This window comes from Amblyomma americanum, chromosome 5, assembly GCF_052857255.1.
Source record: "Amblyomma americanum isolate KBUSLIRL-KWMA chromosome 5, ASM5285725v1, whole genome shotgun sequence".
Taxonomy (NCBI): Eukaryota; Metazoa; Arthropoda; class Arachnida; order Ixodida; family Ixodidae; genus Amblyomma; species Amblyomma americanum.
The window spans coordinates 153,848,632-153,869,858 of record NC_135501.1 but is presented as its reverse complement, the minus strand read 5'-3'; the positions used below and the strand labels follow the sequence as shown (position 1 = coordinate 153,869,858).

The 21,227-nt window shown below is 45.8% G+C and overlaps 1 protein-coding gene across 1 annotated transcript; it reads left to right on the top strand.

Annotated features, from left to right (window-relative positions):
* Window positions 1-159: 159 nt before the first annotated feature.
* LOC144135180 (uncharacterized) lies at window positions 160-15,358 on the top strand. Its single transcript, XM_077667919.1, has 4 exons — window positions 160-327; window positions 2,074-2,156; window positions 11,510-11,560; window positions 13,468-15,358. The coding sequence occupies exons 1-4, from the start codon at window positions 294-296 to the stop codon at window positions 13,786-13,788; spliced, it is 489 nt and encodes a 162-aa protein (XP_077524045.1). The 5' UTR covers window positions 160-293; the 3' UTR covers window positions 13,789-15,358.
* The last annotated feature ends 5,869 nt before the right edge of the window (window positions 15,359-21,227 follow it).

Here is a 21,227-nt window from a genome sequence, read left to right as displayed (position 1 = left end):
AGCCTCAACGTGGCTCATACTAGGCAGAAAATTTCTTTTTTTCAAGAATTTTCTCTGGGAGCCTGACGCTAAGCCGACACGCCAACGTTCGGCGACCCAAGCTCTGGCCATCTTTGAAAGGGTTACAGGAGACTGCGCTAGTCTGCGAAAAAGACGCCTCGCTCGAGGCAGTTGGCTGCATGGCCTCGTAGACATTCCCAGGTGTTTTTTTTTTAGGAGCCGGCATAAAAGCTCGTATTTCATCTTTTCAGGCTCGATCGAAAAGCTAAGCGTATGATGCCTTCGAAACAGCGATGAGGTGGGCAACGGTGCTTCAGGTTCTGCACGGTAAGGGTTTGTAACATTTCTTGCTCACGCTTCACTCGTTATGCGTTGCTACGCTACGAGAAAATTGTCGTGCCTTCAGTCACTGCGTGAATTGTCAAGAGATTGGTGGAAGCGAGGCAAATCATCCTTCACGCATGAAAATCTGGCCGCTGTGTTTCAACAAATTTTTACTACTTTTTGCTCATTTCTGCTGACTGCGCCAATAAAAGATTATGAAAATAGCCCTATATATTTTTCTTTGAACATGAACACGCAGTACAATCGGGGAAGCTTTTTGAAGGTCAGAATTTTTCAGAGATCTTTGTGTCGTGGCTATCTTCGATTTGAGAAAAATAAAACGCCTACTGAAAAATGTTGTTTATAATGTCTTCAGCGCTCAGTCGATGATAAAAAATACCTCTGACAATAGACCTCGGCCTTAGCAGGATCCTAGGCTGGGATATAATCTACCCCAAGTGCGTCGAAGTTTTTACCTTGTCTTGGTTTACTTCCCGAGATAGACTGAACAGCTATCGCTTTTTTCAAACGAGTGGATTCCACAGGCTCCTTGAAAATTAAAAAAGTGCACAATTAAAAATCTTAGTCCTTCAAATATATTGCAGGAACCTAATAACACATTCTTTAAAGTTTCCGCCTAGAATGACTTCGTCAAATATTTTGAAAGCTGAGCAAACGCTACACTTGTTTGCATGAAGGAAGAATTAAACATGCTCAATTTCATGGAAGAGGCGTTGCGTGCAAGCAGAATTATGGATCTCATCTGCAGCCCCTGGAAAGATACAAGGCAATATAGGGCCATAAATCGTAATTAAGGAAAATTCAACTGCAACGGGCAGCCCAATACACTGAGGCATTGTACATTATCATATTTAGAAGAGACAACCCAGCCGCGTTTGACGAGTTATCGCTTGCAGAAGATAGAATACGTCACCGCCGTGAGCACCTCATCAAAGGTTCACTTCTAAATACGAAGCATATTTTACTGACGAGAAACTTTACATTGTGTAGACGCGGGGGGGGGGGGGGGGGGCATTAGAGGTGTGCGGGATCATTTAATAACCAGAACCCTTCATGCACAGCCATTTTAGGCGGGAGTGGGAGTCCGGTTGCCACGGGCAATGTCCTCGTTCCTGCCTTGCAAGGAAAGGTATTGCGGGTGTGAACGGGAATAACATGATAGTTCGAAATGAGGAAAAAAAAGCTCAATATTTTAACATTGCTAAGGCTTGCAAAGCGCACTTTAGCATTGAAAATTTGTGGCTAAATCTTTCAGCAGTGTCATCGCAGCACTCGATCATAAATGTCTTTCGGCGCGCCATTACCCATCTTTCCTGGATATCAACAACAATGGTATTATGTTGGCCGCCAGTAGCAAGCACCATGTATCTAAATGGCGACGTTTTTAACTTCTAGTTTCTAGAAAACTAGAAAGTCTAGAGAGATTGTACGCGATAATGGCGGTTATTGTTGCCGTTACTTTCTCCTCGCTCCAAAATATAAACTGTAAAATGCTTCTAGCGCTCACAGCAGCAATTTTAACGGATGTAGAAAATCAACTGAATGTGCCAACATTCAACATTCTCACGGTCATTTTGAGCCTTCCGTACTACACGGCATGTGCAGCCATTCGTGTAAACTGCAAGCGTTGTTTCAAATTTTCTTATTTTGATTGTTAATTTTCGAGGTGCTTTACTGTCTCTTTGGTGCTTGTACTCGACAAATGTTTAGTTTTCATCATTATTTCAGCCCTGTTTGTTTTACTACAAGCGGTGCCGGAACACAGGTCGACGCGTTACGTATCTCCGATAGAAGAAGTTTATGGACACAGGGTAAGTGTTCTCAAAGCCATTGAATACATGCCACAAAAATACAGTCAAGCGTTGCTTCAGAAAAGAAGTCTTTTCAGAAATTGGAAACACGGCTATCAGACCTAAAACATTTACTAGCTCGTCGGAATTTTGCATTCAATAGCAACAGCGCACATGAAGACGACGGCACGAAACTTGGTTTAAAGACAGTGTAAGGTGGGGTTTATTCTGAGAAGCTTCCTAACGGGAGCAGGGCGAACAGCGGGTCAGCTAGTCCAGCCGAGAGCGTGTGCCAGGCGATGACCATGAAGCTCGCGCATATGCTCGTCGTCTTCTTTACAATAGAGCCAGGAGCATGCACCAGGCGATGATCATGCGGCTTGCGCATATGGTCGTCATCTTCTTTACAATGGCCCCCGGAGAGAAGAGGAGCCATCCTGGCGACTTAAGGGGCGCACAAGACAGCGGGGTCGTAGTATCTCTTGAGGCGCTGGACATGTACAGTCTCACGGCCGCGGCGTCTGAGATCGGGTGACGGCGTGAGAGGCTCAACAATATAGTTCACTGGAGATGTTTGTTCCAGGACACGATATGTCCCTTTATATTTAGCAAGCAATTTTCGGGAGAGGCCCGGAGTACTGGAAGGTATCCATAGCAAGACAAGAGAGCCGGGAGAGAAATGTTGGGGACGTTGATCTTCATCGTGTCGCGTTTTTTGAAGGGACTGGGTAGCTGTCGTGAGCGACCGGGCGATCTTGCGGCAGTCTTCGGCATGCCTGGCGGCTTCGGAGACGGTGGTGCACTCAGATGCGTCAGGGTGATAGGGGAAAACAGTATCAATTGGAACGGAGGGATGGCGGCCATAAAGGAGAAAGAAAGGAGAGAATCCTGTCGTAGATTGCGTAGCAGTATTGTACGCGAACGTAATATACGGGAGAATAAGGTCCCAGGTCGTGTGGTTTGAACCGACGTACAGAGCCAGCATGTCCCCCAGAGTGCGGTTAAAGCGTTCAGTGAGGCCGTTGGTCTGAGGGTGGTAAGCGGTGGAAGTCCGATGGATAACGTTGCACTCACGGAGCAGAGATTTGATGACATCAGATAGGAAGACACGGCCTCTGTCGCTGAGGAGTTCTCGAGGGGCACCGTGTCGAAGGATGAACCGACGCAGAAGAAAGGGTGCCACATCCTGGCCGTGGCAGCAGAGAGCGCGGCGGTTTCAGCATACCGCGTGAGGTGATCGACGGCAACAATTATTCATCATTTGACAGAAGCAGTATAGGGGAGGGGCCCATATAGATCGATGCGAACGCGGTCGAAAGGGCGAGGCGGACAAGATAGCGGCTGCAACTCGCCAGCAGTACGGGTAGTGGGTGTCTTGTGGCGTTGGCAGTCGAGGCACGAGCGTACGTATTTCAAAACGAAATTGTACATGCCACACTAGTAGTAGCGGAGGTGGAGGCGCGTGTAAGTCTTGAAAAGGCCTGCGTGACCGCATTGCAAGTCAGTGTGAAAACATGAGCAGATATAGGACCGTAGGTGGCGAGGAATGACGAGGAGCCATTTTCGTCCATCAGAATAATAATTACGGCGATAAAGCAGGTTATCTCGGATCTCAAAATGGTAAGCTTGACGGCGCAGCGCGCTGGATGTATTAAACGCCGATGGGTCGGAGAGAAAGTCCAGAAGAGCACGAATCCACGGATCCTTGCGCTGATCAGAAAGCATGTCACTGACGGTGGGAGATTGCCCAGGGGTTCCGATTTCGCAGAGGCTGGCAAGTTCTGCGGGGAGAGGGGAGCGAGACAAGACGTCGGCGTCCTGATGTTTGCGGCCCGACCGGTACACGACTCGGATGTTGTATTCTTGAAGACGCAGCGCCCAGCGCGCCAGGCGGCCGGAAGGATCTTTCAGAGAGGAAAGCCAACAAAGGGCGCGATGATCCGTAACGACGTCGAAAGGACGGCCGTGCACGTAAGGGCGAAACTTGCCTAAGGCCCACACAATGGCGAGGCACTCTTTTTCAGTCAGAGAGTAGTGATACTCAGCCTTTGTAAGTGTGCGGCTGGCATAGGCAACGACATATTCGTCGTATCCATATTTGCGCTAAGCGAGCACTGCACCGAGACTAATACCACTGGCATCCGTGTGAACTTCAGTCGGGGCCGCCGGGTCGAAATGACGCAAGATAGGAGGTGTCGTGAGGAGAAGACGTAAGGTGTTGGAGGCGTTGTCGCAGGCGGGTGACCAAGCCGAAAAATCGACATTGGCGCCGAGGAGCTGAGTCAAAGGGGCAGCAATTGAGGCAAAGCTGCGAATGAAACACCTAAAATAAGAGCAGAGCCCTAGGAAGCTGCGAAGTTCCTTAGTGGTGGAAGGTTTAGGAAAGTCAGTCATGGCACGAAGTTTCGCTGGGTCAGGGCGTACACCATCTTTCGACACAACGTGACCTAAAATTGTTAGTTCACGGGCTGAAAAGGTGCATTTTTTTACGTTTAGCTGCAGGCCTGCGTTTTTGAGGCATGTCAAGACGCCCCGCAGGCGAGATATATGCGTTTGGAAGTTAGGTGAAAAGATAACGATATCGTCCAGGTAGCACAGGCACGTCTTCTACTTGAGGCCACGCAAATCGGTATCCATCATTCGCTCGAAAGTAGCAAGAGCGTTACAAAGGCCGAAAGGCATGACGGTAAACTCGTAGAGGCCGTCAGGGGTCACAAACGCGGTTTTGGCACGATCTGCAGCTGCCATTGGGACCTGCCAATAACCAGAGCGCCAATCAAGGGAAGAAAAGAGCTCCGCGCTTTGTAGACAGTCCAGGGCGTTATCAATACGGGGCAGAGGGTAGACGTCTCGGCGTGTGGTCTTATTAATGCGGCGGTAATCGACGCAAAACCGAACGGAGCCATCCTTCTTTTTGACGAGGGCAACCGGGGAGGCCCATGGGCTGGTGGAAGGCTGAATAATGCCGCTCTGAAGCATGGTGTCTACCTGTTCTTCAATAACTCTTCGTTCAGCGGCGGAAACACGATATGGGCGCTGTCGCAGAGGGGCATGGGCGCCGGTTTCAATGTGATGCTCGACAGTCGACGTGCGCCCCAAACCGCTCTGGTGGCAATCGAAGGACGAGCGAAACTCATCAAGTAGCGCAAGAAGCTGGGTTCGCTGAGTTGGAGGTAGAGTGGCGTCGGTAGAGCGAAGGAATAGGTCGGTCAACAATGGGTCGGGTGCAGGAATAGGTGAGTTGAGGGCGTGCATGGCGACCGGCTGTGATTCTGCGGCAGCGTCGAGATGGTTGAAAACAGAATCAAAGAGCTGCACGGTGCCAACACATTCTCCACGGCGCAAAGTGAAGGGGTTTGAAAACGGGTTGAAGACCCACAGTGCGGTGAGTCCGGCGGAGAAAGTGAGCAGGGCATAAAGCAGCGGCAGGCAATGGCGACGCAGAAAAGTAGGAGACGGCGTGAAGAGGACACTGGCATCGCGAACACAAGCACAGGAGAGAGGCACAATCACGGAAGAGCACGCAGGAATATCGGTACTGTCAGCGACAAAAGCTTTAGCAGGAACAGGGGTACCGCAAATTTCAGTCTCTGGTACGGGATTCGGCAACGTGGAGAGCGCTACTTGAGCCCGAGCACAGTCGATGACCGCGTCATGAAGCGATAGGAAGTCTCAGCCCAAGATGATCGAATGCGAACATGACGGCAGAACGATGAACTCAACCAAATATAGAATGTCTGCTATGACTACTCGAGCAGTGCACGCTGCTAACGGCTGGATGAGGTGCGCACTTGCAGTCTGTAACGACAGGCCAGAAAGGGGCGTCTTCACTTTCTTCAAAGATCGGCAAAGCGCTGCATCCATGACAGAAACCGCACCGCCGGTGTCCACAAGCGCCATCACAGATACGCCCTTTACAAAAACGTCAATTAAATTGGCGGCAGACAGACGAGGCCTTTCAAATTTTGACGACTGCGCAGTTCTCGCCTCAGGAACTGCGGCACCTAGTTTTCCTCTTGAGTGGTCGAGGGACGCCGTCGCATCGGAGAGATGGAGCGTCGACGTGGAGAAGGCGAACGGTGTCCAGAGAAGGTGGTGTGCTCAGGAGACGGAGAACGGCTTAGGGGCGGCTCAGCAGGAGTTGAGTACTGACGCTGGGACCAGTAACCGGGAACTTCAGGAGGTGTTCGTGAGATGTTCATGCGTCGACGGCAAAGCCGCGCCACATGACCTGGCAAGCCGCAGAAGTAGCAGATCGGGCGGTTGTCAGGCATGCGCCATGAGATTCGCAGTTGAGCAGGCGGTCGATTATTATCAGGCGTGCTCCAGGAGGTTCGCAGATGAGCAGGCGGAGAAATAAAAGCAGCGGGCTCTCGAACGGGACCAGGAGGCGGAGCGTAGGTAGTTGGACGAGGTCGCGCAACAACGTCCGCATATGTCAGCGGGGCCGCAAGAGGTGTGGGCTGAGGGGCCTGCGGGAGAGCCTCCACGGCATGTTCTTGAATGATGTGCCGAAAATTCGGAGTTATATGTGGTGATGGCTCTTGATGGCGGGAAAAAAGCGAGAGCTGGCGAGGAACTTCTCGGATGAAGCTCCTGATGTGCGGTAGGAGCGATGACTGGTCTCTTGCATCGTTCAGGCCAGCAAGCGAGTCGACGTTCGTGGTGTGTTCGCGTGTCAGAGCCCTCTGCTTGCGTAGTTCGTCGAAGCTCTGACACAGGGTGACGACTTCCGCGACGGTGCGCAGGTCTCGCGCCAACAACATCTGAAAGGCGTCGTCATCAATGCCTTTGAAAATATGCCTGATCTTGTCGGCTTCGGGCATCTGAGCGTTCACCCTCTTGCAAAGATCGACATCCTCGATGTAACTCGTGAAGTTCTCGCCAACCTGCTGTGACCGCGCACGCAAGCGCTGTTCGGCACGGAGTTTTTTGACTGCCGGGCGGCCGAATACCTCTGAGAAGTTAGATTTGAAAAGAGACCATGATGTAATGTCCGCCTCGTGGTTCCGATACCACAGATTCGCAACGCCCGTAAGATAGAAAATCACGCTGTTCAGTTTGGTTTCCGCGTCCCTCTTGTTGTATAGAAAATCACGTTGCTCAGTTTGGTTTCCGCGTCCCACTTGTTGTATGCGCTCACCCGCTCATACGATGCGAGCCAATCCTCAACATCATAGTCGTCCGTGCCACTGAAGATAGCGGGGTCTCGCTGGCTGAGGGAACCAGCACAGATGACGGCGGCCGGGTTCACTTGGACGGCTTGGTGGTTAGGCATCGCGGTAGGGGGTAGCGTTCGGTTGTGGAGTTCCAGGGCGAGAAGACGTTACCCGGCACCTGCACCAAATGTAAGGTGGGGTTTATTCTGAGAAGCTTCCTAACGGGAGCAGGGCCAACCGCGGGTCAGCTAGTCCAGCCGAGAGCGTGTGCCAGGCGATGACCATGAAGGAAGGAAGGAAAGAAGGCCTCAGACGTTGCTGGCACATACCCACTACGGGGGAGTGGCCAAGACACAGGCGGTTAATTACTGGATACAGGAAAGTTTTGACGGGAAAAGCAGTGGCAATAGTATGTAGTCTGATAGATTGGAAGAGGGAAGGAAAGGGGTCCAGTTAACTTGGAGATCGAACATGGGACAATTGCTTAATGTGCATAATAGTACACAATGCCTGTAATGTTGCAATGTCGTACTGACTGAGAGCGGGAAAAAGAAATTAGAATGGCAGTTGCTGCGCTTCTTGAACAAAATTTTGCACAGCAGAGCGCACATTCCTGTCGCTTCGTCCAAGCAAAGAAGCGCCAATGGAAAGAACAACCGCGGAAGACACAGGCAAGCCCCGTTGATGAAATGGAATTTGCAAAAGACGCTTCCTCAAATGAGAAAAGCGGCGGCAGAACAGGAGGAAGTGATCTATTGTCTCAGGTTCGGCACAAAAAGGGCACACTGGGGAAGCTGCCAGGCCAGATCTGTGAAGGTAGAAATTTAGAAGGGGAACCCGGCAACGCAAACGCGTGAAAGAGACCTCTAGTCTGCGTGAGCGCCAGTCTTTGCTACTCCAAGGATGCAGAAGATGCTTATATTCGGGAGATGATGTAAGAACCGAGGCAGCAAATTGCTGAAATATTGTGTAGCTGCGAAACCTCACCGCAGCTGTATATGCACACGATGGCAGGACAGCAACAATTGGGCCGCTGAGAGAGGCTCTTGCTAAGAAATCTGCAACCTCATTTAAGTGAAAGCCCATGTGACCTGGTACCCAAAGCAACCTTACCGAATTTAGATGGAGCGGAATCAGGAACTTAAAGAGGCGTAATGGCCGAGAGTCAGTGGGTGAGGATAAGGAAGAGCAAATGGACAGAGAGTCTGTCATAACCACGACCTGGGAAACGGTAGATTCTAATTTTCGTAAGGCTAAGATTACTGCTAATAATTCAGCCAGAAAAATTGGAGTGAAGTCAGGAAGACGGAGAGAAAAAGACCAAACCAGTGAAGGTGAAAAAATTCCCACACCTGCCTTTTCACGATCCTGCGAGGCGTCGGTAGCAATAAGAACATGAGAGGGAAAGGACCTTAGGTGGTCCTGAAATAGACCCTGAAGAAGCGGGAAGGGCTGCAGCTTTGCATTCGATGGGAAAATGTCATCGAATTCAATCTGGACAGATGAGGAGTTGTTATATATTTGGCGGACATCTGTGAAATGAATATTTATGCGATCAAGGAGGAACTGCACGTAACATATCGGCGGGGTATGAAATCGAGACCAGGCAGCACTGAAAAAGGCGGAAGGTTGACTAAGAAATATTATACTGGAAGCGTGAAGCTCGCGCATATGCTCGTCGTCTTCTTTACAATAGAGCCAGGAGCATGCACCAGGCGATGACCATGCGGCTTGCGACTATGCTCGTCGTCTTCCTTACAACAGGAAAATATGTTTCGATGCTAATCCTGGAATTAAGTTTGGTCATTTAAAGTAACGACTTTGTTTCATTCGCCACCATTTTAAGCCTAAGTCCGTTCCCGGAGCAATCTTTTCCCGTTGTAGAATATCAATTTGGCGTATAGAGTATATTCGAAAGACATTATTTTTGGCTGATAAGTTTTTAAGAGATTATCCGCACACAGAGCTATGTCTGTGGACTGTGCGTTGCGCGCACCTGTAAACGAAACTGCTTGGTACATGTATGCTGTATTAGGCAATATTCAAAAAAAAATGTGTAGTCATTGTGTACATGAGATAGTCAGCAATGCCGGATATTAGATTTTGAAAGATGTCTATCCCGTGCCTGGTATACCGAATATGAACGGCATTCGAACTTAAGAAACTGTCAGTCTGTCACTCCAACATTAGCATAAGGTTGGTTTTGAGCATTGACATCACTTATGAGTGCCAACATAGATGGGATAAATTGTCGATTATAATATAACTTTGGTTTATTGGGGTCTAACGTCGCAAAGCGACTCGGCCTATGAGGGATGCCGTAGTAAAGGGTTCCGTAACTTTGGACCAGCTGATGTTCTCTAACGTGCACTGACATCGCACAGTACACGGTCCTCTAGAATTTCGGCCATCAAATTTCGCCGAAGCATGGATCGAGCCCGCGTCTTTCGGGTCAGCAGCCGAACGCCGTAACTACTGAGCCACTCCGGCGGGTATAATAGACCTTCAGGCATAAAGATTTGACAAGTGTTTCAGGGAAGCCTGCCAATCTAAAGATGATGCGTTTGAGATAAGGACGAGGCTTTTTACGGCATAGTAATTCCGTGTGGATGGCCGTCAAAAAAACAGACGAATCATATGCACTGGTAAAGAGGATGACAAAATTCTGATTTCTAACTTTTTAACTATCACCGACAGGTGCACGATTGCAAAAAGAGATTCGTTGCTGTTGTTTAGCAATAGCCATGCCAGATTTTGGAATTTCTATAAAGCCGTTACTCTTGGCACTGGTGGTCAAATACTTTGAGTCATTTCTCGCCTCATTCGGCAACCGCTTATTTTCCGCCACAGCAAAGCACAGCCCCACCGGTACTCTTGTGCTCATCGCTCATCGCCACTTCCCTCCTCTGGCGCAGGTCGGGCAGAGATTGTTGCATGTTGGTGAGTCATCGAGGGACGCGGTTTGAGTGAGGTCGCTTCGCTTTCCCTGCCGACGCGCGTTTTACGAATGGCAAAAGAAAGACACAGGTTACTTGAGCCGCCGTAACCGTTTCGGGAATCCTAAACGAATATGGCTAATACTAAAGGCCAGCTAAAAGGCGCTGATTGCCATCCTGCGCCTATCCGTAAAAGTTCAAAGGTTAAAATTCGAATGAGGTTAACAAGTTTGCTGGTGAGCATAGTTCACCTGTTCTTTAACGTCCGCCAACGCTCACAATACAGTCCCTGAAAAAGCTAGAAGGCTTCTATTTAGCAGAAAACACTAAGTTTGCAACGTGTAACTCGGAGATCGTGAGTTCGGTGTCCACCGGCGGCATGTGGTTGTTTCCCATATACTTCTTAGTTTCTGTGACAGTTGGCTGCTCCAGTGCGCGCGCGCGCGCGCGTGTGTGTGTGTGTGTGTGTGTGTGTGTGTGTGTGTGTGTGTGTGTGTGTGTGTGTGTGTGTGTGTGTGTGTGTGTGTGTGTGTGTGTGTGTGTGTGTGTGTGTGTGTGTGTGTGTGTGTGTGTGTGTGTGTGTGTGTGTGTGTGTGTGTGTGTGTGTGTGTGTGTGTGTGTGTGTGTGTGTGTGTGTGTGTGTGTGCGTGTGTGTGTGTGTGTGTGTGTGTGTGTGTGTGTGTGTGTGTGTGTGTGTGTGTGTGTGTGTGTGTGTGTGTGTGTGTGTGTGTGTGTGTGTCAGATAAAGTGCCACCTTATTCCAACTACTTCTAAAAAACAACATTGCATGAAAGTACCTGCCGTGAACAGTAGTCAAATTTGTTTCAAGAATGCGCACTACAAGACCGGGCGGGAAAGAAGTCCGACTGTAGAACAACCATGCAAGAGAATAAGCAGTGGGAGAGGTTGGCATAATGGGCAGGGCAGTTGGGACATCTAGGATCACGCCGAAATTTGTACAGATAAATCCATGCAGGTATGACAAGTGTTAAGTTGTAGCTGTCGAAGGATGTCGTCGTCCAGCAAAGGAAGACCAGGATGACGGTCGCGGTATAGTTTCAGAGCCGGGGTGACGGTCGAGGTGGACAGCGTTATAATACTCTTTGATGGTGGCGCGAAGACACAGTCTCCAGCAATAATTTTTAGTGATGGCTGTGCAGGGGCGGGGGGTGGGGGGTAATGTAGATATTCAAAGAGGCGTTGTTCAAGGGTGTTACGTGAGCTTCAGAGAAAATGCTCGGACGGCAACTTGTGTACTTTCACTGAATTTGAACTGCAGGTGCTAGTTAAAAAGTGCGTCGACTACGTCTATGAATACGGTGCATGCAAGGTAAGCCGCTCCTTTCCTTCCCTCAGACGCGGAATTCGTTTTCATGAAATAATTATTGTAGCACATTTCCAAAATGCCACTCTGGCAATTGTGAACTCTTCGGTAGTAATTTCTCTAAATCTCCTCCAACGCATTCGTGATGTCACGCAGTAGGAAAAGGAGAGGCACGCTTTTTTCAGCAATAGGCGGCATTAAGCACATTTTATTATCATGTTGTCACAAAGTGTTACATCGATGTGTTACCAGGATTTGTCGTTGATGTTTTAACAAGGGAGTTCGTTTATTAAGATTCTTTCAAGAATAACGAATACAAGCGTTCTAATACACGCACGACTCTACATGCTGGGGCTCCGTCACCAGCTTTACAAAGCCATCTTTACACAAGCAATAAAACGCTGTTTCAGTATATGTATATTTTTTGGTGTAAAAAATATTTTGTATGCATACATGTGTCTGTGTAAAAAGTTTTGTCTATAGTGTTGGCCGATCTTCCGATGTTTGCAATCTTTTACATAGTACTCATTTTTCCTGCTGTATGCCATGTAAAGGAGGGTCCGAGGGTCCCTCAAGTGATCTGCAATCACTTTTTACCTGGACCTGCCCAGATCTAAGATGTAAATAAAATAAACTTGAAACTTGAAACTTGAAACCGCGGTTTATGTAACTGCATCTTAAAGGCCGATAAATATAACCTCTTCTCCACAGCACCTACGCTAACGTTTTCGCATTTTGCATGAATAATCTAGTATTTTGAGCACTTATGATGTATTTAATATGATGTGGCAGTCTATGTGTTGGAAATCAGTAGAGAAGAAAATTTATTCACAAAAAAATATTTCCACTTACTGTTACAACTAAGAACCGAAGGATGCGAGAAAACATAATCGAACTAGTGCTCACTGCTTTTGAAGAAAGGCCCATTCCTGCGAATGTTATTATAAAAGCTCCGTAAATACATTTTAGAGCCGTAATAACTGTCTTCTCGTGCTGTGCATCGAAAGGGTTCTCCGTTATGGCCCAGGTGGCGTGTTTTGCCAACGCTCTTTGACTGCTCGGCTTTTTGTTATCATCCCGCCACCGGATTTCAGCAACCACTTCTCGTGCAAATTGCAACGTACCAGAGTGGCGTGCAAAACGCCAATTGCAAAAGATGTCCGAGAGCATGGGCGTTGTCAAAGATCTACAGCAATGCTTAGATTTCTGTGATGAAGATCCATTATTGCATGTTTTGTTTGCTTTGTATGTCCGTAATGTCTGATGAGCACGTCAAGGGCCTAACCAAAGAACCTGAATCAGCTGGAATAAACTGCCAGCGTTAAAGGGTTTACCCTCAAAAGATACACCAATTCTATCAATTCAATAACTTGAACAGATAGCACTCGTCGATACATTATGTGACCTCTTCGTCCTTCTCAGTGGACAATAATTCCTTCCCTTAATCGTCCGCACATTTTAATTGTTGTCTTTGTTTACCCACTGCTTTTGTCTCATTGTTTATAGCGCTAAGCATTCGCAAACCTTTACTAACAAAAGAATATTTTTGTTTCTTTTAAACCAGGACTGTTGCATATCTCGCACTAAAACGGGCGGCAAAGACTGAGTCTGCGGAAATTCTTGCTTCGATGCGCAGAGAGTAGACATTTTAGCTATGATAGCTGTCTATGATTGCATGCGGCTTTCTTAAAGTAAGTAGAAGCGTCCAGAACGCAATACGAAATCCAAATGTAAGAAAGTTGCGTGCCTGCTTCTTACGCTGCTGTGGTAGGAAAATTTCCAGCGATTGTCAAATCTTGAAAAGGAACAACTGAACGGGTTTGATGCGGTAAAGAAATTAACAGTTAAGTGCTCTGTTGTCATAAAAACTCGCTAAATACCACTTATCCTTGTTTTCTATTTTGCGGTTTCAGCTGCCAAAAAAGGGGAACAACTGCTCGTCATCACTGGGCGTGTGCTGCAGGGGCAAATGTGTATGTGACAACTGGTCAAACCCATGTATAGCAACCGCCAAGCTGAGCCGGCGCCGTCTCTACGAATATGACGTCACAAGAGCCAACAGTGACTTGTATACCCCGTACGAAAGAGATCGCTGTGCGGACACGTGTTGGAATGACTGTCTTCTCGTGCTGTGCATCGAAAGGGTTCTCCGTTATGGCTGCGATCGCAAGTGCGCCCGATATTGCAGGAAATGGTGCAGAGTGCAGCAGCCTAAGATATTTGCAGGCTTGTGATGCTAAGGCGCATCAGTGAGTAACCAATCGCCCGTCACTTCTGGCGACTTCCACCTTTCCAGACGCCGCACACTATTCCTCGTGAGAAAACGTTTTCCGCCTCAACAGTCTGTGGAAACGACAAGGAAGCAAGCTAATAAGGCAGAAAATGCAAAATACCAAAAGGTGTTTTTTTCGGAGCCGTCAAACGATGGTCGCACACAATGTCAGACCGGCCGGAAATCGCCCCATCGATGGGGCGATTTGTGAAATAAGTACTCCAGATGTCAGAGGGTTCCATGGTTTCTTTTTTTTTATCTTCAAAGACACACATGATGCTTCAAGACTGTTAAAATATTTAAAAAATCAACTAAACCAGACTTCAAGGAAGGGCGAACCAAAGCTACAAGTCACCATATTTTCGGGGATATTATTTACGGCCAAGGACAGTAAACGTGAAAGAGCAGCACAGCTCAGATATTAAAAGTTCTGAATGTCTGAAACTGTTCCTTGATAAAAATTTCTACAAAAGGCTGTGATTTAACAGTGCAGAAACAAAGGGAAGAAATGTGAGCGCAGTGCACCAATGACTTAAATCTACAAATCAATTGTGTTTGCGGTAGGGTGAAAAGATGGTGGCTGTAAACAATTGTGTTGACGGGGCCGAAAAGCGCGATTGTTTTTGGAATTTATAAAGAAGAGAAAGACAGCGTAATGCTGCTGTTAGCTCTGGTTGAATTTTGGCCTTAGTTTCAAGGCATGAAATGACCGTCCTTATTTTCTAAGTGATCTATAAATTTGAGCAGTCTTGATGAGGTGACGAAGTTAAAAAATTCGTATTAATGTCGTAGGCGAAGAAATGTTTTATAAGTGAGCTTCTGAAGGCAAGTGGGAGCGCCTCTGAGGTTACGTTTTAAATTGCCTAATGTGCGGTTATATTCGGAAGTTTTTTTTTTCTCTTATGGTGGTTGTCTATGAGATACTAGGTAAACAAGTGAGGACAAGGTACTTATACGATGACGCGAAAATGGCTGGGCGAATAAATAAATATATGGTTTGGTTATCTGTGGTGAAATGTGATTAATCGGTATTTTTATTAAAGGACTTTTGCACAGCGCTGAGCACCAGAGAGCAATGCCATCGAGAAATTCTTCAGGTAGGGTATGGATATTAAAAAATCACGATTTTGATACAAAAATGCAAACTTCGCTAGCAGTGATTGTTAAGAGGTAACATTTACTAGATCACTGATGCAGTGTAGAAACACTAATGGGCTGATTAACAAACCTGGGTTACGCCAAAAAATAAAGAAGTGTGAATAGTTATGAACAAAACGGAACGGCTTACGGAGCGAAAAATAAATGTTATCTAAGATATTGTCAAGAAATCAAGGTGCAAGGAAGACCGTATTGTTATTATATGGCAATGTAGAAAGCTCTAAAACGATTTAGCAGAGTTGTGCAATAAACAGGCGACTTGAAGACTTTGGTTTATCACCTGAAGTAGGTAGGCACTAAATTCGGGTAGTGTCGCACAGGAGAGCCCCATCAAAACCCGTGGTGTTCTGAGCAGAAACCATTGCCTCCTGAATGTACGTACTGCCAGATTACAAACAATGATGTGTTCGCGAAGTTTGCAATATAACCACGTTAGTGACATTTCACACTCGCACAGTGTGTGAGCAGTGGAAGTGATTTTCGAAAAAGATGACTGAACATGTCGGTGGAAGAAACCAGGGCATGTTTCAAAATTGTTGGGATAATGCCAGCGACATCGCATGATATAGATATTTTTAGATCAAGAAATTATTATCTAGTGCCTTCGACAGAACTATCTCTCGGGTTTTGCAGGCACTATCACGTAGCAATGCCCATCGAAAAATATAAAAATCTTCTGTTCTGAACATATTGATGAAAAAGTTGCCAAAAATTGGAAGACTTTCGACTTGAGCGAAACGGTCCCCAGCTTCATCAAGCAATGAAAAATATACAAAACTTAGAGAAAGTGAAATTGTTTGCAATTTTTTTTTAGATTGTCTTTCAAGAGGGGCTTAAAATCTTCCTTCGGACATGAACTTACGTGTTTGTTTTAGGAAGGCACCACGACACTCTCTCTGTCAGCGTTTTTTTTTCATTTTTTTCTATGCCGCTTCTGTTTTCAGCCTTATGGATGTTTTGAAAAGTCGCTCCTTTTTGTTCATTAGAGTAGGGCCGTTCCTGTGGTTTATACAAATTAGCATGAAAAAAATGTGAGAGAGAGATTGATGAGTGCGCATCAATTGAGTTAATTTATTTTTCAACTGACGCCAGTTTACATGAACAGATCAGTGCAAAAATTATGCCAGGAAAGTAACGAAGCATTTCTGCAAAACAAGCTCATTGGCATCACAGATTCCCTGTTATAGTCGAGATATGTCCGGGCTTAAGATTTCATTGACTTGAGGGCATTTTAAAAGCGAAATAGACCAGTTTAGCATCAAAGAAACTGTCTCTGAGGGCGATCGAGCCTATATTGTTGGTAAAATATCTGAGTAGAAGCTGTAATAAGTTAACGCCAAGTGTAAGGTCTTCAAGCAGTTGATTTAAGGAACACTCTACATTTAGTTCAACGCAATTAACCTCGGCACGAGCCCCTGCATAAATGATACTAAATTTAATACATGAGAAACCAAAATAATGAAATATAAATATGTCTGCTTTTGGGCAGTTAATCCTGAAACTCTGAGGTGGACCTGCAGAGTAGTTATGAAAGTCTCGTATGCACTGGGGGGCCAGGAATATATTCCAAGGAAAGGTAGGCACTTGAGCTTGTGTGTTGACTTTCTGAGTCCTTGTTTTTTTTGTGTTACGTTTTTTATTCCAAGGAAGGATTTAATTTAAAAGTACATGATCTATCGCCTTGAAGTTTTTATTGGAGATTAAATGTTAGAATGGAAGGAAAAATTTTCGTCTCGAGATTAAATGTTAGCACGCGTGGAAACAAATTATTCCTACTACTATTATTGCCCTACCACCCCTTTTATTACGCCTGTCATTCTGGTAAAGAAAAATATCCAAGCCGGTCAGATTTCGTCGTCTGCTATGTCTCGCTGCAGCCATGTTTCCACCAGTGTTAGGATGAGTGAGTTACTGTTTTGCATATAAAGTGCAAATTCACTGCGGTTGGGGAATGTACTGTGTATATTAGTGAATTATAAGCGAAGCCAATGACGCACAGTGCAGCTGCAGGAAAGCTGGGGATGTCTTTACGCTTCATGTGTGGCCGCACTACGATTTTGCTACCGGTCACATTGTGTGATCTATCGTGCAGTTATCAAGCATTATTCATGCGCATTTTATCACCGTGAAGCTTGAACGACCCGCCCTCCCTCAGACTTCTGCAGCCTAGACGGTTTTTCCTGCTGAGCGAGCAGGCGTGCAGGATGGCGCCAGTCAGGGGAGTCCTCGACTATGGATACAGTCCAGGGAGGGTTGCGACCAATACCAATTTACCACTGCTTGAATAAAAGTTTTTTCCCCTTCATTCTTTGATGTGCTATTTGTCTTGAAATTGAATGAACTTCACTATAATCTGTTAGAATTTCTCTGACTAATATCTGCAAGCCGCTGGGCTCTTTCAAATTGTGTTCTTTCAAGTGTGGAGCAAAGATGCTGCGCACAAAGTTCTGATACCTTCGGTGCTGAGGTGGACGACATCACGAACTGGTGTTCAGGAATGCCGAAGAACACCTGTTAGAATCCTCGTAGTCTGCCGCGCCTGCATTAACATTCCCGAAATCAGATCGGGGGCTTTCAATGTTCGGGAATTGGGCCCGTGTTCATCCGTCAGTCAAAACCCTAGGTCTCGTCCAGGGCCTGGCGTGTATTTTTCACGTGCAGTCTGCGTAAGCGTTATGTAGAACGCTACGGCTGCGAACTTCCCTGCAAACAAATCCACATCTCGTCGCAGCTGCTACTATCACCTCCAAAGACAACACTTCCGCGGAATTAGAGCCAGATAAACTGTCAAAGTAGACACGAGCACTTAGCTTAGAAAGTAGGGAGGGGCCACTCTCTCATTTCAGTTTTCGTGACAGGGTACGCACTGCTCGAGCGCTCAAAAACTACGGTGACGCAGGCTGTACACGCTCTGGTTACATTAAAGACGTGCTGACGAACACCAAAAATCATCAGTGCTGAAATGTACCGGATACAACGGACACTATCGAGTATAAATCTGAGCATGTTGGAAACACATAAAGCGTCGACTGTCGTGCATTTGACCTCTCGGACTGCGACCGTGTTATGAGTATACTTAAAGTTTATTGTAACCAAGCAGCAGCAAAAACTTGTCGGCACGACACTCCAGGTGTTTGCAAGGGGTTAGCCACCGGAGACGAGAATAGCGAAGCGGTTCTCTGGAGCACATGACATCCTCAAGCACCATGGTATCAGACTTGTTAATTGGCGCAGCGGTCGTGTACTCGCTGATGAATTTGAGCACGGCGAGACGTTGCGGAAATGCGGCAATTTTTCTCCACCGCAGCACCGACGTACGGCGCTTACCATTCCGTTACCAAGGAAATCGAAGTTTTTGGTTGACGTCGTAAATCACACACGCAAATCGACTTTACTGGGAAGTTCTCAAGCAATTACTCCTTAACATTGGGCTAACAATTATGTCTGGCGGCTTGAATTTACCCCGATGTGCAGTTTCAGCGAGAAAGAGCGCGTTGTTTTATAAGGAGGTACGTTTCGATTTAAAGTATATCGCTTTAGAAATCGACACTAGCTTTCGTATAGCTAGGACTAGTATAAAATTTTAGTGGCGATAGAGACTGTAATGGGCCGTGGATTTATAGCATTGGTAGGCAAGTTAAACACACAGATTCAGCGTGTCGCAGTCGTCCACATTCTTTGCAAGCAACGCAGCTAGCGGGAATTGGACAGCAGCGCCCCTGGCGGCATCTCACCGTAGGAGCTTATTGGTGTGCTTGGGATGTTCAGCTGTCGCTTCAGCCGACTCTCCACTCTGACACGGCCACCTGCAAACCATAGAGTTTTTAAGTATTACCTTGCGGAAAAGGTGGCACCTCCTTTTTGCGAGTTGGTGGGAATGAAGGGAGGACGAGCCTTCTAATCTTGATTGTCTATTCTTATGTCCAATACATAACTACAACTCCAGAAATAGTCATTCAAAAAATATTGCAAGGAAACGTCGTTTTGCAATCTGTGATACGGTTATAAAAACGGTATCCTTGTGCACACAAGATTAACCAATATTCATTGTTAGACTTTTGTTTCACAAACTTTAGCTCGACCTATATAGAATCTGGTGTTTTGTTTGTGGAAGTGAGTGACCATTTACTTATCTTTAGTTTGCTAACGCACCATACATAACGTATACAGAGCGAATTTCCAGCCAGCGGATTGAGTACGCAGTCATTAATGAAGATACAATTACGATATTTCAGTGACTAACAGCAGAAACAAATTGGGACCCCATTTATTTCTCTGAAGGTCCCGTAAATGCATACGATTTATGCATAGAGAAAATTGAAAATATTTATCAACAGTCATTTCCAGTAAACTAATAAAGTAAAAGTATAAAATGTAAAAAAACCATAGATTAGAAGGCACTTTTAAAAAGCCTAAAAAAATGGCAAATATTTTGCATTATTTACAATAACTAGAATTCTGGACATTCTAAATAAATATATGAAACAGCGATACTAAATATAGGACATGACATTAATAAAGCGCGTCATACTTATTGCGAAAAGAAGTTTTCAAGTACCCCAACAACCCGATTAAATCATAGCACACTGCAAACCACCTCATGTCAAGAAATAAGAAAACAGAATTGCAAGAATTGAGTACTGATGGCACGACCTATGCTGGAAAGCCGCTAGCTGACAAGTTTAAAGAACAATTCCTAAATACAGGGGCATCTAAAATAAACACGGACAGTTATTCCGCGGACCACAAATTATAGATGAAGTCTGATATTGCGTGTTAAGTTTACATGGCTCCTGCTACAGAGGCAGAAATCTTTTTGCTGCTAGAGAAGCCAGATAACAATAGTGCTTGTGGAGTGGATAATTTGAAAGAGCAACCCATAAAGTCGGTTGCTCATATAATCAACCACCTACTCTCACACATACGCAATCTTATTATTAGTACGGGTGTTTTTCCTTATAAACTCGAAGTTCGAGAGTTTCAGTTATTCTAATGGAGACAATAAAAGTAGCTTGAATATTAATAGACCAATTTCCAACTTGCCAATATTTTGAAAATAATAGAACAGTTATCAATACCTGTTTTAAAAGCTGTGTGAATCAGCAGTATGTGTTTCAGAAATGCAAGTCGACCAAAATGGTCTGTTAGACATTAAAAAGAAGAAAATAACAACTTTGAGCCTTAATACACACAGTAAACTTGCTTCCCCATTTTAATATCCTTCGACTCTATTAAAACAAAATCTTATTGCAAACGTTACCTAACTACATCATTAGAGGCGTTGCTCTTGACTTAATTAGACATTACCTAATAAAAAGATTCCATAAATCTAGTTGGTGGGCTAGTTGGTGACACATACTTTTTTATTTATTTATTTATTTTACCCTCGAGGCCTGGTGCATTACAGAGGGTAGTGGTTGAATGAGATAAATACAATACAGAAAAGATGACACGAAGCAGACAAATTAATGATCGACATATACAATGGCGGCTAATGCGGTTCTAAAATGAGTAGTGTCTACAATGCTGGCAATCGATCCGGGAAGGTGGTTTCAGTCATTGGATGTTCGACTAATCCAGGAGTTGCTGCATGTTTTCGTCCTGAGTGGTGCAATTTCAACCTTGTGAGCGTGGTCCAGACGAGATGAAATATTCGAAGGCGAAGGGATGAGCGCGCTGCGAATCGTGGGTCTAATATGAAAAATTTTATGGAATAACCAAATACGAGAAAATTTCCGACGACAAGCTAATGAAGGAAGGTTTAGCCTGCTGTTCATTGATAAAATGCTAGCAGTATGATAGTAGTTATACAGAATGAAACGAACTGAGTTATTCTGGACAAGCTCCAAGGCATAGGTTAGGTTAGCACAGCTAGGGTCTCGAATGGATGCAGCTTTTTATAGTTTGCTACGGATTAGTGTCTTGTACAGGAGTAGTTTAAATGTTCTGAGGGCAGAAGAAAAATCACAGCGAAGATAACCAAGCATGTGATTAGCATTGTTAATTAAAGGGACACTGAGGAGAAATTGAAGTTGCCTTGTATCGATAAAATAGCAGCTCCTGATCACAAAAACGCCACTCTTACTGAAAACAAAGTTCTTGTAATGTAGAAAATAGCAAGAACCAAAATACAGGTCTCGCCGCCACAGGCCAATCTCGCAAGTGCAAGCGTCTTGACTTCCTAGGACAAGAGGCGCCACCTTGGAGGAATTTTCCTTACTTCATACAACCACGAATCTCTTG